This window comes from Gallinula chloropus, assembly GCF_964237585.1.
Source record: "Gallinula chloropus genome assembly, chromosome: Z".
Taxonomy (NCBI): Eukaryota; Metazoa; Chordata; class Aves; order Gruiformes; family Rallidae; genus Gallinula; species Gallinula chloropus.
Genome location: NC_140089.1, coordinates 66,206,322 through 66,223,795, shown reverse-complemented (window position 1 = coordinate 66,223,795; position 17,474 = coordinate 66,206,322). Strand labels below are relative to the sequence as shown.

Below are 17,474 nucleotides of genomic sequence, written 5' to 3'. Positions count from 1 at the left end.
CTTCCCCGCAGCGCCGCCACCGTACAGGCTGCGAGCCGCCCAGAGGCACGGAGAGCCGCTCAGCTCGGCGGCCAAAGCTGCCCTCGGGTATGCGGCGGCGGCCGGCGGGGCCGGGACTGTGTCACCTACCTCGTCCCCGGCCGTTACCGCGGCGGAATCACGGGCGATTCGATTCAATCCGGCCCCACCCAATCTCCTTTCTCCTCTTCGCGCGCTTCGCCCTCATTGGCTGCAGCCCGTGGCGTCACTCCCCAAGCTTCCGCTGCCGGGGGTGGGGGTTGGGAGTGTGGTCGGGCAGCATGGCGTCGGGCCACTCGGAGCGTAAGCGAAAGCAGCCTGAAGCGGTGAGCGGCAGCGAGGAGGAGGAGACGGCGGTGGCCGTGCCAGCAGCAGCAGCAGACGAGGAGGATGAGGAGGAGCGCTGGGTCGGGCCGCTGCCGGGGGAGGCCGCGCAGGCGAAAAAGCGGAGAGGTAACGGGAGCGGAGCCTTCGCCCGCCTGCCCCTACTCGGGGCAGCGGTGCAGGAGCCGCTCGCGCCTGGTCCGGAGCGGTGGGGTCACCTCCGGGTCGCAGGCCCTTGCGCCGGGCTAGGAGCGCCTGGGGACAGCTGGGCAGCCGGCGGGGCACGGCGAGGCCCCGCGGAAGCCTGCGGCTTGTTGCTGTGTCTGGTCCGTAGAGCGACCCGGCGCTGCAGGGGCCGCTCGAGTGCAGGGTTATGGGCCGGTGCCACCGTGTATCTGCTTCGTTTGGAAGCCGCCCTCATGCTTACAGCGCTTGTGTTGCTGAAGCTGGGCCGCTTGCAGCTATGGGTTACCTCTTCTGGACCCCTGCCCTAAGCGGGAGGAGGCAGAGAGGCCCCGAGGATGTATTGATGCACCCGTCAGTTCACAGCTCTCTGGGTGCTGTGGTGAAATAAATGTGAGTTTAACGATGATCCGCAGATGCAAACCGGCTGCTTCAGTAACAGATTCCACGGTGCAGGTATAAGTGTAAACAGTCGAGGGACAAAGGCTTAAAATCAGATTATTCTAGGTGGGACAGTTAATGGAATAGGTCATTGCCAGTGCTGAGACTTTAAGCAGCCACACCTGAATGGGACCTTGAGTCTTCTAACAGCTTTAGGTGTACATTTGGCTTTGGAAGAAAATGAGATGGGAATGGCATTGTAACAGTAACCTAAAAACTGTTGTACTGATTATGTATGATTTTTTATATACATTCAAACAACTAAAGTAATAATCACTTTAAAAGGGAGCATCTGTATGGATTAAACCAGAGTTTGGGTGGCTTTTGTCTAGCAAGAATCTGTGTGCAAAGACACAGTAGCTTTTATTATGTTTGCACATATTATTACTAAAATGTCAGTAAACTGTTCAAGGATAAGTAAGGGAGAAGATAGATGCACTTCTGTGAAGAAAAAAATCCTAATTTTTCTTTTTATTCTGTTTAGTGCTTGAATTTGAACGTGTCTATCTTGAAAACCTACCGAGTGCTTCAATGTATGAACGCAGTTACATGCACAGAGATGTCATTACACATGTAGCATGTACTAAGTAAGTGTCTCTCTTTCCCCACTATATCTCATTTTCAGAATTGTATTTTTGTATCTGCTAGGAAGTTTTCCTTGTAGAAATGTTGTAATGGAAAGGTACTATGTCAAAAGGTGGTATATTAAGTTTGTTTTTTTTTTCTTTGTTTGGGGTTTTTTGTGTGATTTTTGGTTTGTTTTTTAAGTAAGTGCAAAGGAAAGGACTTACTGGGAAGCAAGATGAAGATAGTTAAAATAGCCTACAAGAGGATCTTGTTCAGTATATAGAGGAGTAAGAGCAACAGACTGAACCTGAGCAAATTATGATTCATTAGAACTGCTGTGATTGAGGAGATGGCTTTCTTCTCTTTAGGGAAACAAATGTGATGGGTTGACCCTGGCTGGAGGCCAGATGCCCACTGAAGTCATTCTATCACTCACCTCCTCAGCTAGATGGGAGAATATATGTAATGACGGGCTTACTAGTTGAGACATGGACAGGGAGAGATCATTCAGCAATTAACCTCATGGGTAGAACAGACACAACAAGAAATGAAATGCATTTAATTTGTTACCCACTGAAACCACAGTAGGATAAGGAGAAATAAATCCAAATTTTAAAACACCTCCTCCACCCCTCCCTTCTTTCCAGGCTCAACTTTATTCAGGATTTCACTCTCTTCCCCTTCTTCCCCCCGCCCCAAGCAGCACAGAGGACAGGGAGTGGGGGTTTCTGTCAGTTTATCACAAGTTGTCTTTGCCAGACCTTCCCCCTTCTAGGAAGGGCTACTCACACCTTACTCCTGCTCCAGCATGGGATCCCTCCCACAGAGACAGACTTCCACCAGCTTCTCTGATGTCAGCCCTTTCCCATGGTGGCTTCAGTTCTTCACAAACTGTTCTACTGTGGCTGGAGGTACAGACCTCCAGGCCCAGACTGCTCCAACCTGGTCCCCCATGGAGTCACAAGTCCCCCTCAGCAAACCTACTCCAGCCTGGGCCTTTCTCTCCATGAGCTCCAAGTCCTGCGAGGAGCTTGCTCCAGTGCGGGCTTCCCATGGGGTGACAGCATCCTTCATCTGTCTCCACCAGCTCCAGTGTGGGGTCTCTGCTCCTGTGGTGGTTCAGCCCCAAGCAGCAGCTGAGCACTACACACCACTCCCCAAGGAGAAACAGACAGAGCCTCTGTGGGTTGGGATAAGGACAGTTTACTGACAGAAGCACCACGAAAGGCGAACAGTAACAGCCAATTACACTCAGACACTGTGATAACACAGAGTACCTGACAGTGCTGCACCATGCAAGGACTGACCTGATGCCCCAGCCACTCTCAGGCTGCCCTCAAGGCACATGCAGGAGCACCCCTCTCCAACCAGCCCCTTTTATGGGGGAGTGATGTCAGGTGGTGTGGAAACAGCCTGGGCTAACTCAGCTCACCTGTGCTGGCTGCTTGGGGAGGTTACCTCTGGCCTGGCCAGAACCAGGACAGCTCCCCATCATCTTCTGTGGGCTGCAGAGGGACATCCTGCTCCACCACAGTCTTCTCCATGGCCTGCAGAAGAATTTGCTACAGTGCCTGCAGAGCCTCCTACCCCCTCTTCTTCACTGACCTTAGTGCCTGCAAAGTTTCTTGCATTTTCTCGCTCCCTTCTGTATTGGCAAAAAGTTTGTGATGTTTGTCTTTTTTTGTCCATCTTAGATACATTATCCCAGAGGTGCTGTGACTGTGGCTGATGGGCTTGGCCTTGCTCAGCGTTGGGTCCATCCTTGAGTTGTCTGGTGTTTACTCTGTCAGACCTAGAGGAAGCTTCTAGCTGCTTCTTGCAGAAGCCACCCCTGCAGCCCCCCATTCACTCCCAAAACCTTGATATAAAAATGAACAGCATTTGGGGAAATCAGACCTAAAGTAGAAGTAAAATTTGCAGTGTTGGAGAGGGTATTGTTTTGTATTTCTTCAGTTCAGGCTGTTGTCTTTTCAACAGATTAATTCAGAATGTGTTAAAATGCAACAGATTAATACAGAGTGTGTTTACTTTTCTGGGAGTGATATTGCCCATTCAGATAGTTTGGCACAGTAATTAGTTTAAAGTTCATTCTCTGCACAGCATTAATTATAGTGCAGATTACTGCCCCAGAGTGGTGTGGAAGTGCATATGTATATCTTTTGTTATTTTGCTTTTGTAGGACAGATTTTATCATAACAGCCAGTCATGATGGACATGTAAAATTTTGGAAAAAACTTGAAGAAGGAATTGAGTTTGTGAAACACTTCCGGAGTCACTTGGGTGAGAAGTTGCTTCTTCTCTAAAGATGATCCTTTTTTCAGAATCAGATTTCCTCCACCTTGCTCCTAGTTTTTCAAGAGGGAGTGGAAATAAAGAGGAGAGGGATTCTGGGATTCATCTACTGTGGCCAGGGATTCAGTGATACCTACCTATCTCACTTCATTCCCCTGTGCTTTGCTCCTGAATTGCAGGAGCGGTAGAGTGAGAATGAACAAGTGAGGGTACTCCTGCACAGGTACCCTAAATCCCTGGCATTACCATGTGCCTCTCCCATGAGGAGAATGCCTAGGCAATGAAACTGTTTACTTAAAAATAACTGAACAAGGTGCATAATGGGGCTCTTAAAATCCAGAGAACTTAAGATGTACTTTAATTAAAGTTACCTTCATCCCTTTTTTTATTTTTGAGGGAGGGAGAAAGTTATTTTCGTCTGGAATTATTTCAACTGTAGATTCTGCATCGTCGTGATTGAGTTGCATTGCAATTAGGAATTAATAATTGTAACCTAATTTTCTGACTTAGGAAGTAGACATATCTTTTCCATACTATGCTAAGCATTAAATAGACTGGACAGAAAATGAGGTTTTCATTGCTATTAGATATGAATGTATACCTGATTGGGGAAAAAACCCACGGTTTGATACGCAGACTGTTAAAATAGCAAAAATACATAATAATGGACAGTAAAAGCACAGGGTTTTTCTGGAGCTAGAAAAAAAAGATATGTTCTTGATCTGAATTACCAACATATTATATACAGAAACAAAATGTGAGAGCAAAGGCTACTAAGCAAATATAGCTGTTGTGAAAAACTTGCCAAAGGCTCAGTAGCAGAGCAATTTTGAAACCTGTAGCTTCCTGTAGTGCTGTTTTTTTGAGAGATGCAAGCTGAAGAACACACAATGTTTTACCATATCATAATGTTGTTCTCAGGGTTTTTTTAATGAAAATAATTCCATTATAATCTTTCATTTATGTGTATGTTAAGTATTTCATTATCTCACATGTGATTCTCAACAGTCATATGATACAAAGTATTGCTTTGTGTGTTTTGGGGTTTTTTGGGGCTTTTTTTAATTGAAGCCAGGTGTTCTTTTAAGTCAAAAGGTGGAGAAACAGATTTCAACATCTGTAAGGGTTTTTTTTTCCTATGAAATACCGAAATGAATAGTGTTTCTCTCCTGTGTCTTAATGGTATGTTAACTTTTTTAATAGGTGTCATTGAGAGTATTGCTGTTAGTTCAGAGGGTGCGTTATTCTGTTCAGTTGGAGATGACAAAGCAATGAAGGTTTTTGATGTAGTCAACTTTGATATGATCAACATGCTGAAACTTGGGTAAGTTCCTTAGTTCTTCAAAATGTTTAACGTTACAAGTGGTGGTTATTTTGCTAAATTGTAACCCAATAATTTGTGGGGTGTTTTTTGAGCGTTTTGTCCCCAAATAAGATGAAGCTGACTCAGTTGCATTATTCAGAGTGCATCCAGTGGCTGGAGGCTGCCTGACTGAATAGAAAAAATTGGACTCTGTATGCAAGAGTACATGAGTGGAGTTGGTTCATGCCTTTCCTCAGGGTCAAATTTTATGCACGAAGATGTGATGTTTCTCAAAAGACGTAGTAGGCATATTTTTTCCTGTTGTTTGACACTGGATTTAAAAACTACAGTTCCTGTGGAGAAGGAAGTTGGCCTGTATGTATTGTCTTACTTGTTGTCATAGGGATAGAAGTCTCCTGTTTTAAAAAATGTTGCTTCCCTAGCCTGTGGTAGGATTTCTGTACTTACACAGTATGTAGCTAAAGGATCTGGGAGAAATAGGAGTAGATTTTATTAGAATTACAACAGTATCAGAGGAAAACAAGCCCCATGCTGTTAGGAGTGGGGTTTCGAGGTTGGAGGATCAACAAATGGTAGAAGTGCTGATTTTTCCACAAGCCTTTTAAGACTGGAAAACTTCTTCGGGGTGGTCCAGGAGTTGGACTTGATGATCCTTATGGGCCCCTTCCAGCTCAGGAGTTTCTATGATATGATTTGTCAGTTAATTGTGAAACTGAGCAGGACTCAGGGTGGGAGGGTGGAAGGTGTTTCAGAATGCCTGTAGAAAAACTTAGGTTATCTGATTATATGTAGTACAGTTTTAGTGTCATCCTGCAGACAATGTTCTTAACCTATAGGAATCACAGAATGACAGAAGACTGACCCCATACTCCAGACACCCACCCCTCAAGTATTTATAAGCCTTGGTAGTATCCCCCCTCAGTCTTCTGTATTCCCTCTTGGCTCTCTTTTGTGGAAAAATTGTAGTTCCACTCAGTCTTTCGGTTTTGTTTTGTCTTTCCTAACTAGGAGCCCTGCACTGGTAAAATTACAAGATGAAATAAAATTAATTTAATGTTATGAAAAATGTAATTCAATGCTGCAATAGAAGGTGGGGGTTTTTTCTGTTTTGAGAATTCAGGAAAAACTGAGGTAGACCTTAAATCAATTTTGCTTCTGATATACCCTGAGAAGACTACCCATCATTTTTTTTCTATAGCATGTTCCCTGATTTATCTTTAAGTAGATTTTTTTTATAAATCTCCTTACAGATTATTTTTCAAAGATAACTGGGTTTTACCTGAAGTGAACTCTTTAATAACAAATAGTATACACCATTGTCCTGAATGACCTTTAAAACTTAATGCTTGCTGCTCTGTCTTGTGGAGTGCTGTTTATTGACCAGATAGTTTGGTTGACCTAGCTGAGATTTTTTTTTCATGGCCATTTGTTTAGGTTTGTAGTCATTAATGAGGAACCAAGGTCTGTGCAGTCTTATAAGCTCATGGTACCTTGTGTTGCCTGCTTTGATGGATGTATCCTGCTATATTGTGGGGCTGATTGGTTTTGTTTCAAATTCTTCAGATCCTTTCAGTTCTAATTAATTTATACAGTGTGTCTGTGCACATTCCCATGATGTATGCTTCCATCAGTGATCTGGAGAAAGGCAGCTGTTTCTGCAGAAGCTTTAGACAATGATACATTGATCAATGGGACGTCATACTTATTTAATTATTTGATGCTGTTCTTTCTAGTGAGACTGAGACAAAGTTCAGGTTGTGTTCCTCTGTATGAAAATCTTCACTGGAGAGGCACTATTACTTGTCAGTCCTCCAGTATCTGTTAATTTGATTTGTGAAAGGATGCTAAATATGAATTTCTCAGGGGGACTGTTTAATTTCCCTGTGGTATTGTCATTTAGTTTCTAAGTTCTGGTTCTCAAAATCTTTTAAAACTTCTTCAGAAACAGGCATTCCTCACTGTTGACCATATCTCTGCCTTGTTTTAATTCTATAATATGTTTTTGCTAGTATTCCTCATTGAAAATGCTCATTGACTATAGGTTGCTTGTCTTTTTTACCTACACCACTTCTTAGTTTTGGTTTGCTTTTTGCAAGGCCTAGTTGAACTTTTCTTTAAGCTTATGGCAAAGGTGCAGTTGTCTTTGTTTTCACTGAAGCATTAATCACTTCACAGATGGAAGAGAAATGCTGTTGAGTCACAGAAATAGAGTAGTAGGCATTAATGCCACTTGTGCTATTTAGCTGGATTTCCATCCTTATTGTTCTTTTACACCCACCTTCTGCCTTTGGTTTCTATCACAGCTTCTTTATAAAACACTACGGGAGCAACAGGAATTGGCCCAGCCATCCACTGAGTTGTGTTGTTTGGGAAAGCTTGGTTGTAACACCGTTGAATTTTAGCAAGACAAGTATTAGCTAGTAAATACAGTTGAAAATTTGCTTCTGATGCTTGATTTCAAGTTGAAAGCAGAATGTGATTCTTGTCTAAGTAACACCAATCCTTACTACTTTTTTGTTTTTTTCCTCTCTCCTTCCACTCTTTGTTGCAGCTACTACCCAGGCCAGTGTGAATGGGTGTATTGCCCTGGAGATGCCATATCTTCTGTTGCAACATCTGAGAAGAGCACAGGAAAAATATTCATATATGATGGACGAGGCAATAACCAGCCGCTTCATGTTTTTGATAAACTCCATACTTCCCCTCTTACTCAGATACGGCTGAACCCTGTCTACAAAGCAGTAGTGTCTTCTGACAAATCTGGAATGATTGAGTACTGGACTGGAACTCCTCACGAATATAAATTTCCTAAGAATGTGACTTGGGAGTATAAAACAGACACTGATCTGTATGAATTTGCTAAATGCAAGGCTTACCCATCGAGTATAAGTTTTTCACCCGATGGAAAGAAAATGGCCACTCTTGGGTCTGACAGAAAAGTCAGGATTTTCCGTTTTCTAACGGGGAAGCTTATGAGGGTCTTTGATGAATCCCTCAGTGTGAGTTTGGTCTTGCTTCTCTTTCTCTGAGGTGGCTTCTCTGCTTATTGGAATTTATTTATCAACACATTCCCCAGAGTTAACATCATTCTGTTTTTTTCTTGCAGAAAAGGTTTTCTGGTTTCTTTTACTTGCCTCTTGTATTGCTTTGCCCCAGAATTAATTCTTAGTGATTTGTATTAGTTATGCAGTGACACAGAGTTGTGGATTTCCATCTGTGTTTTTATACTGCTGGACTTCCTTTTACTAGAAAGTAATTATGGAAAACACCCATTTTAGATAATACCCAAATAATGAATTAAATTTGTCATCTTCTAAGAACTTCGTTAGACAGTGACACAGTTTCCTTTCTGTGCTCAGTCTTAGAACTGCAGCTGCCTGGTGGATCATTAAAATAGAGTATTACTGGCATTTATTTTATTTCTTCAGTCAAGTTTGCATGCAGTAGTCTCACATGATTTTCTAATCATGTCTGTAAGTGTTTTTCTGGATCAAAATGATTTTCTTTTTTCTGTTCTTTTTCTTTCTTTCTGTAGATGTTCACTGAACTTCAGCAGATGAGACAGCAACTGCCAGACATGGAGTTTGGCCGACGTATGGCAGTTGAGCGTGAGCTGGAGAAAGTTGATGCAGTAAGATTAATTAACATAATTTTTGATGAAACTGGACACTTTGTTCTCTATGGAACAATGTTGGGCATCAAGGTCATAAATGTCGAGACTAACAGGTAAGTTCTGGTGACACATGTTGAGATGTTTGTTTTAAAGTCTAGTCAGTCATATTTATAGTGTATTTAAAACTTCGTATGACTGTGGGGGTGTCACAAGTCACAGCCTGGACAAGACTTAATTTGGCAGAGATTAAACCCTCTTGTGTTCCAGCTGAACCTCAGGTCGCTCTGGGTGGCTGGGGGCAGCTGGCCTTAACCCCTGAGTGACGCCCAGGTGATGTGTGTTTTACTGGGATCAATTCTTTGCAATTCTCGGAGAACAGAATTGAGACTCGAAAGGGAGTCAAGGTTAAAGATGCTTTATTTGGCCCACAACAAACGTGCAGGGGGAAGGGGGGAAGGAAGAGAAAAGGGTGGAAAAGAGAGGTAGAGCGAGATAGAGAGTGGAAAAGAGGAGGAGAGGGGGCTTGGGGCTATATCTACCACCATGAGCCTACGGCATTCTATCTGATGGTAGAGTATTCTTCCTTGGTTGTTCATTCTCCATTGCTTCCCTCGTTTGTCCTTAGATGTGTGCCGTTTGTCCTTAGATGTGTGCCGTTTGTCCTTAGATGTGTGCCGTTTGTCCTTAGATGTGTGCCATGTCTTCCTTGGTTGTCCCTCAATGTGTTCGTTCTCTGTTGCTTCCCTTCCCTCTGTTGCTTGGTTCCTTTCCATGGCCAAATGCTCCCCTTTTGTAGCCATCCTTGGTATAGCCACAAGCTTCCACCTGTTTTGTGGGAATTGTTTGATGTGTGAATGGCTCCTTCTGTCTTTCCTGATAGTGGAATGCTCTCCTGATGTGTGTCCTGATATCTTTTGGGTGGGTATGTGGAAGGAATGCTTTCTTGATGTCTTCAGGGTGGCTCGTTGAATAGTCATTAGGACCTTGGCATAAGGCCCTTTAAGTCTGACTGGTGGTAATGTGTGGTAGAAATAAGGTTTGGTTATGTAAGAGAAAAAAGAGGGGGTATGGTTCTGTTGGCAATTGTTAAGGCATATTTCTAGTACCTTACAGGGCGGTTTCTAACTTTTTTCTTGTTATCTGGGATCCTCATGTTATGCTGTTGATGAGAGACTCGTTATTTGTAAGGAGTCATTGCAGGTTAAAGCTTAGTAAAATGAGGAGAAAACATGGCAAATATATCTATATATTAAAAACGTGTCATGAGTGAATGTGTTAACATAAAATAAATGCGGATTGTGCAGTTGGGGTTTTGTCATGTGAGGAGGCTAACTAGAACGTGTGTATCAAGTTTGAAAGAGAAGCATCAAAGAACTAGTAAAACTTATTTTGCGAGGGTTTTGGAATTGTGCTTTGAGTCAGAAAGGAGACATTCTATGACTGTAGGCAGTAAACAGTGGTTATACTTTTTTACATTTTGTACTTCAGGTGTATTCGTATCTTGGGAAAACAAGAGAACATCAGAGTGATGCAACTAGCTTTGTTCCAAGGAGTAGCAAAGAAACATCGTGCTGCAGTCACTATAGAAATGAAGGCATCTGAAAATCCTGTTCTTCAGAATATCCAGGCAGATCCAACAGTAATATGCACAGCTTTTAAGAAAAACAGGTTTTATATGGTGTGTGGGGTTTCTATTTCATTGTCCCCATTGTATTGATGCTTCCTCTGCATTTTTTTTAATCTCTGTATGCTTTCACTGCTTTTTTTGTCTTAAGTATTTGCGAACACAGCTTTTCCAGAAGAGTCCCTTTATACTGCAAGTATAAAGTCCCTTTATATTGCAGCTTGAGCTAGCTGTAAATTGACTAGAAGCAGCTTTGCAATCTTTAGTTTTTTTTATTGTTGCTCAAGCAGTTAAATAAACTTGGATGGTTTTGGCGCTCTAAATTACATTTTTTTGAGAAGGGTATACGTTTTTGTTGTAATTGAAAAAACACAAACCTAAACAACCTTAAATAAATACATTAAAAATCCTAACCAAATGTTATAAAGAAATAATAATTAACTGTATAAAATATTTAATTAAAAATAACTAAATTCAGAGCAGCGTTAGTGACACCAAGTACATTATGGGCAACTTAAGACAGGAGTCATCTCCTTGGCATTTCACTTAAAATCTACATTGTGAACAAGACAAACAGATAAGCAACTCTGGAATGGTTAGTAGTTTGTCTGGGATGTGATCACCATAGGCCTTAAAGATCTACTTGTCTGTCTTTTGTGCTTGAAGTTGATTGTGCTTTCCATTGGAGCAAGATACTACACTCTCTAAAGCTTTGTGTGGTGAGTGTGTAGTGTATAATAGAATATGCTACTGTGAAAAAATTGACAAGTGAGGAGGAAGAGTTAGTAAAAATCTGGAAACATTACTCACTGCTGGAGAAAACAAGGTTGTATGCTTGCAGAAAGATTAGTGATTGTCATTTGATATATGTGTACTACTTCCTGAAGCAGGTGCTCGTGTATTTGTATGTTTTCCTGTGAGTGCTATAAAAATTACATGCCTGAGATTTCTCCTGTTTTGAGTTAAATTTGCAGGATCTTTATAGTTTTGTATTAATGCAGTTTGTGTGACTTTGTAGTGAAACTAAAGGTTATGTGAGGAAACCTGCCTGTTCTATCTGAATATAACAGAACAACTTGATGTTCTTCGCTCTCTTTTAAAGAACTGAGCTACTGTGAGTTTTCTGTTGAAAAGGGGAGGAGGTTCAGATACAACAGATCATAACAAGTTACTTGAGTTTGTGTGTAGCTGTACTGCAATTTCTGACTTCAGAAATGCTGGTAAGGCACAACACTGGAAGGCAATGGTCTGAGTTCTCCTCCTACATTCACAACTAATTGGAATGAATAATCACAATGGTATCTTGGGTACGGAACATGTGTGAGAGGATTAAAAAAAAAAGAAGCCCAAGCAGTTAATCTCCTTTTCTTCTATTTTTCAGTTTACCAAGCGTGAACCAGAAGATACGAAGAGTGCAGATTCTGACAGAGATGTCTTTAATGAGAAACCTTCTAAAGAAGAGGTTATGGCAGCTACTCAGGCAGAAGGTCCCAAAAGAGTTTCAGACAGTGCCATCATCCACACAAGCATGGGAGATATTCATATCAAGCTTTTTCCTGTTGAGTATGTATCTGGTAGTTTTTTCTGTTCTTTTTTTTTTCCTTCCTTCTGTGCTTGTTGATGGCAGTAACCAAGACTTACATATCAAAATAAGTCTATTCTTCCTTTTTTTTCTACTGTCCCTGTTTCTTTACAGTTTCTTAATATACCCAGCTGTGAATGTGACTTTTCACAATCACAAATAGAGTAAAAATAGGTCTAAATAACAGTTGGGGGTACAGGGGTTTTTATGATTTTCACTTTTATTTAATTACTGGTTTAAGAGGTGTATTCCTTTCTTAACTTTTGTTCGTTCTGTAAACCACAAATCTGGATAGGCCATGATGCTGCTTTTGTGTAAGCTGCATATTACTGAAAAGCAGTGCTATTTGATCCCTTCTTGAAAAAGGATGATGGCAACAGCAGTAGATTTGGCAGTAGGTCTGTGTAAGCCAGAGGAACCATAGTTTGTTCCTTCAAGAGCAACATAAAACTTATACTAGTACATAATGATAGTACTGTGTATATCCAAAGCCAGGCATATAATTCAGAAAGAGCTTGTTTGCATGACAGCTGCTGAAGTTACTGTGCCAGTATCTTTCTTTGTGATCATAGCCTGGTTAGGGCTGGAAGGGACTTCAAAGCCCATCTAGTTCCAGCCCCCTGCCATGGGCAGGGACACCCTCCACTAGACCAGGGTGCCCAAAAACACATCCAACCTGGCCTTGAGCACTGCCAGGGAGGGGGCAGCCACAGCTTCTCTGGGCAGCCTGTGCCATGGCCTCACCACCCTCACAGGGAAGAATTTCTTCCTACTATCATCTCATCTACATCCACCTGCTTTTAGTTTAAACTGTTAGCCCTCATGCTCTCATGCCATGCCCTTGTAAACAATCCCTCCCCAGCTTTATTGTAGGGCCCTTTAGGTACTGGAAGGCTGCCATTAGGTCTTCTTGGAGCTACCTTTTCTCCAGGCTGAAGAAGCCAAACTCTCAGCCTGTTTTCATATGAGAGGTGCTCCAGCCCTGGCCCTCCTCTGGACTTGTTCCAACAGCCCCATGTCCTTCTTTCTTGTAGTGGAGGCTCCAGAACTGGATGCAATACTCCAGCTGGGGTTTCACCAGAGCAGAGGGGCAGAATCACAGCTGATCATGCTTCTTTTTATGCAGCACAGGACAGAGTTGAATTTCTGGGCTTCAAGCTGGCTCATGTCCAGCGTTATCAATGAACATCCCTGAGCTCTTCTCCGAGCTGCTCTTAATCCCTTCTCCGAGCTGCTCTTAATCCCTTCTCCACCCAGCCTGTAGCTGTGCTTGGGATTGCCCTGGCCCATGTGCAGGACCTTGTTGAACTTTGTGTTTTGCATGGGCTCACCTTTGAAGCCTGTCAGGGTCCCTCTGGATGGCATCCCTTCCCTCCAGCAAGTCAGCCTGGTGTCATTGTCAAACTTGCTGAGGGTGCACTCGATACCACTGTCCATGTCACTAATAAAGAAGTTAAACAGTGCTGGGCCCAGGATTGATCCCTGAGGAATGCCTCTGGTCTCAATACAGACATTCAGCTGTTGACCACAACTCTCTTGTGTGTGACTGTCCAGCCCATTCCTTATCCATCCGTTAAATCCATGCCTCTTCAGTTTACGACAAGGATACCATGTGGAACAGTGTGAAAGACATTGCACAAGTAGATGACATCAGTCACACCTCCCTTATCATTCCTATAGTTTAACCCCATTGTAGAATGCCACCAGACTTACCAGGCATGATTTGCCCTTAGTGAAGCCCTGCTGACTGTCCCCAGTCGCCACCTTACTTCCCATGTACCTGAGCACAGCTGTCAGGAGGATCTGCTCCATGCTCTTCCCAGGCACAGAGGTGTCCAGCCTGTAGTTCCCCAGGTCATTTCCCTTTTTAAAGGTGGGGGTTATGTTTCCCCTTTTTCAGTCAGTAGGAATTTCCCTGGACTGTGACAACTTCTCAGATATGATGGAGAGTGGCTTGGCCACTTCATCTGCCAGTGGGAAAGCACTGTTCAGCAGCAGTGAAAACATTGCTGTGTGGTCAACACTACTGCTGCCTTCCCGTGTAATCATGCAGCTTCCTACTCAAGCCTTTTTACTTCCAGCTCTGTGTGTGAGGAAGTGGGTTTGGTTTTCTCCCTTATTTGATGAATGCCCTTTCTACAGTGCAGCTCGGTTACACCTGAAATCTTTACGGCCTTGCCAATGAAGTATTTACTGTAGCCTGTATTTCCTGTTATGTGATTTTAGGTGTCCCAAAACAGTGGAAAACTTCTGTGTGCACAGCAGAAATGGTTATTACAATGGGCACATATTTCACCGTATCATCAAGGTAAATTGTAAAAAGTTCCTTCCTTGTTTGTGTAGATCATGTACCTTTGTGGTCATGATTGATCTCCCTGTTAACCCTTTCCTTCCCTTCCCCTTTTGCACCACGGGTTTCTGGAGTGGCTTCAGTTCCCCACAGTGTCTGAAACTCCGAGCTTCCAAACATTGTCACTTACTGAAGTTGTTTAATCGTTGTTCTGTAGATGACATGGTGGAAGAAATCTGAAAATTGAAAGATCAATTTGGCTTGAATTACGACTTTGTTTTGTGTCAGAAGACACTTGTTGTCAGGCTTCTTACTTCTGTTGCACCAGAATCAAGCTGGTACAGCCAGGGTTTGCAGAAGGTACCAACAGCCAGGTGTCTGTTCCTCCCGAGCAGGAGCAGCACATAAACTTGCTTTACTTACTCGATTACCACTTTATGAGTGGTTTGTCCCTTATCCACACCCTTTTCACGTGTCTTGTTGAGAGGTTTGAAGTAAGTTGGAAAAAAAGTCACCTGGCGTAAGCCACTTTTGCTTATGTGTTCCATATGATGATGTATTAACATTTAATTTCCATGCAGGGTTTCATGATTCAGACTGGTGACCCAACTGGCACAGGAATGGGAGGTGAAAGTATTTGGGGAGGAGAATTTGAAGATGAGTTTCACTCAACTTTACGACATGACAGACCGTACACACTCAGCATGGCTAATGCAGGAGCAAATACCAATGGATCCCAGTTCTTTGTAACAGTAGTGCCAACTGTAAGTAATACTAAAAGCTTGATTTAAAACCTGGTAAAACTAGATAAGAAAAATACAGGGTTTTTTTCCTGAAGGAAAAAAGGAACACTAGAGTTCTGTATTTTTTGTTTTGCAAATAAATGCTGCACATTTATTTGCATATTGTGTAGGCTTCAGAAAACCAAGTAAAGTATTTTTGTAATTTATGATCAAGAGGCTTTCTGCCATTAATTAAAGAGTGGTAACAAATTTTTAGTAAATCAGACATGGGATTTTATATTAATATACTGGTTAAAATTTGATAGAGATCTAGTTATTGCATAGATTGCTAGTTTTTGGATAGAGATAAGGATTATACCTTAATACTGCCTAGTTTACAACTCTACAAGAAGCCAGTGTTCAGGTTTGAAGATCTCCTTTGGTCTAAGTACAATTTCAGAGCCAAAAAAAAGGAAGAAAATTTTGATATGTGGATCTAACAGATAGAAACCAAATCCTTAAAGACAGCACTTAAAAATTGCATTCTTACAGCACTTGTTTCAAATTTGGCCTTTTTAACAAAAAACCCACAAACCAACCTACTCATCTGCCACAATTTTGAGGCTTAATTGTATTCGTGCCTGTATTAGATTACTGATTGGGATACTGTATGAATGTGAGTTCAAATAAAGCAGAGTTCTGGGCTGGCACTTATAATTCAGCTATGAAAGTATCACGAAAGAGAGACTGAAACAGCATTTCTCTGAACTGAGCATCCACTTTAAAATAGCTTATGAAACACTACTGCATTGCTAGAACTTGACCTCTGTAGTATTTTAAGAAAAAAAACTGAAAAGGTTCATGTAAATGCATGTGTCTTAGCCAGACTCTAATATTAACTTACCTGCTAGTATTTGCATGGTGTTGGGTTTCGTAGTCTGAGCATGTCCGCTCGCCTTAGGTCAGTCCCTTTCTGGTTTGGTACCTAACCTACATGCTGCCTTCTATTTCAACATGCTGCTTTTCTCCTCCTGTGCCCTCAAACAGCCATGGCTAGACAACAAGCACAGTGTGTTCGGGCGGGTGACTAAAGGAATGGAAGTTGTTCAGAGAATCTCCAATGTAAAAGTCAATCCCAAAACAGACAAACCCTATGAGGACATCAGCATTATTAATATCACCGTGAAGTAACCAGGAGTTGAAGATTCCATCTTCAGCAGAAAAAACTCAGCACAGAGAGACACAAAAATGGACCTTGAAAGAACAGAAACATTTTTTGTAATTCCTAGATGTAAGAAGAGCCAGGACAGGAATCAGTTCTGGTGTTCTTAATTACCTAAAGCACCCTGATTATGTATTTCTGGTAACTTTGTATTTTAAAGTAAAAAAATCTGCATGTTTCTTAACGTCTGCTGTTTTTCTTGCATCTCTTCTATGCAAAACTGAAGATTAAAAACCCATGCTATGTCTCATGATAGTGTTTATAAAAGAGGATCAAGGTGTAGTTCATAACTTTCACGTTTATTTGCATCTTACCTAACTAACCATTTTCACAGTATTGAAATCCTTAATGAAGGAAAAGGTCAGAAATCCTAAGCTGAGTAAACTCTCCATAGGTCCATGCATCAAGAATTATGATAGCTGCTTGCTATGACAAGGTACATAATTACCTCAGTGCCTTAAAGATCGTTCTTCTGTCTCCAAAAGAAGCAATGGTCAACTCTTGGAATGCCAGTTTATAATGTTGTGTGCAACTTGTTTGGCACTGCCTGTATTTTTTTTTCTTTCAAGTGTTTATTTTTGTAATACTTTATCTTAGGGAGTATGTTTCTGGCTTGATTTTTATCTAGTCCTACAATTATTGTACTACTTCTCCTGCTATCCTTAGTTTAAAATAAGCATTTGAGATGATTGCTACCATTTCTAGCAAGCATTTCTTATGCAGATCTTAATGAAAATTGAGGGCAAATCATGAGGAGCAGCAGCAGAGGGAGATGGGGCTGTTTAGCCTGGAGAAGAGGAGGCTGAGGGGAGACCTTAGCACTGCCTACAACTACCTGAAGCTCAGACAACTTTTCAAGCTGTTGTGAATCTCAGACTACAGTCCTGTTACTATGCTGGATAGTTAAGTCTGCTTCAAACAGAGAGCATTAACTCCAGCTCTTCATGTTCACGTAACACCACTGCACTCATACAAGACGCAGGAGTTTACTGTTCTGACAGTTTCATGAATGAAACTAGACATGATGCGCGCTAATAAAATCCATTCCTCAAGAGCTGCTCCCACTAGGATGCTTATCTTCAGTGAGGAAAAGGGCTATCTTCAGGGATCAGCAAGAAGTTCTACAATTAGTTAGAAGTAGCATACCTCTATTCTGAGATAACCTTGGCAAAAAAAGAAAGGGAGGGCAAGTTTGTCAGAAATTTTCAAAGCTTTAGACACCTTTATTGAAAAGAATTCATTTTCTGGTTAACTCAAACTGCAGCAGATCAT

General features: G+C 42.0%; 1 protein-coding gene across 1 annotated transcript; it reads left to right on the top strand.

The window, feature by feature from the left end:
• Positions 1-299: 299 nt before the first annotated feature.
• PPWD1 (peptidylprolyl isomerase domain and WD repeat containing 1) lies at positions 300-16,381 on the top strand (the record flags this gene model as incomplete). The annotated part of the gene is made up of 11 exons (XM_084278603.1): positions 300-471; positions 1,451-1,553; positions 3,713-3,813; positions 5,029-5,149; positions 7,701-8,148; positions 8,685-8,875; positions 10,251-10,440; positions 11,768-11,949; positions 14,195-14,276; positions 14,840-15,022; positions 16,028-16,381. 11 exons carry the CDS (start codon positions 300-302, stop codon positions 16,169-16,171), a joined length of 1,917 nt encoding a protein of 638 aa, XP_084134729.1. The 3' UTR covers positions 16,172-16,381.
• Between the last annotated feature and the right edge of the window lie 1,093 nt (positions 16,382-17,474).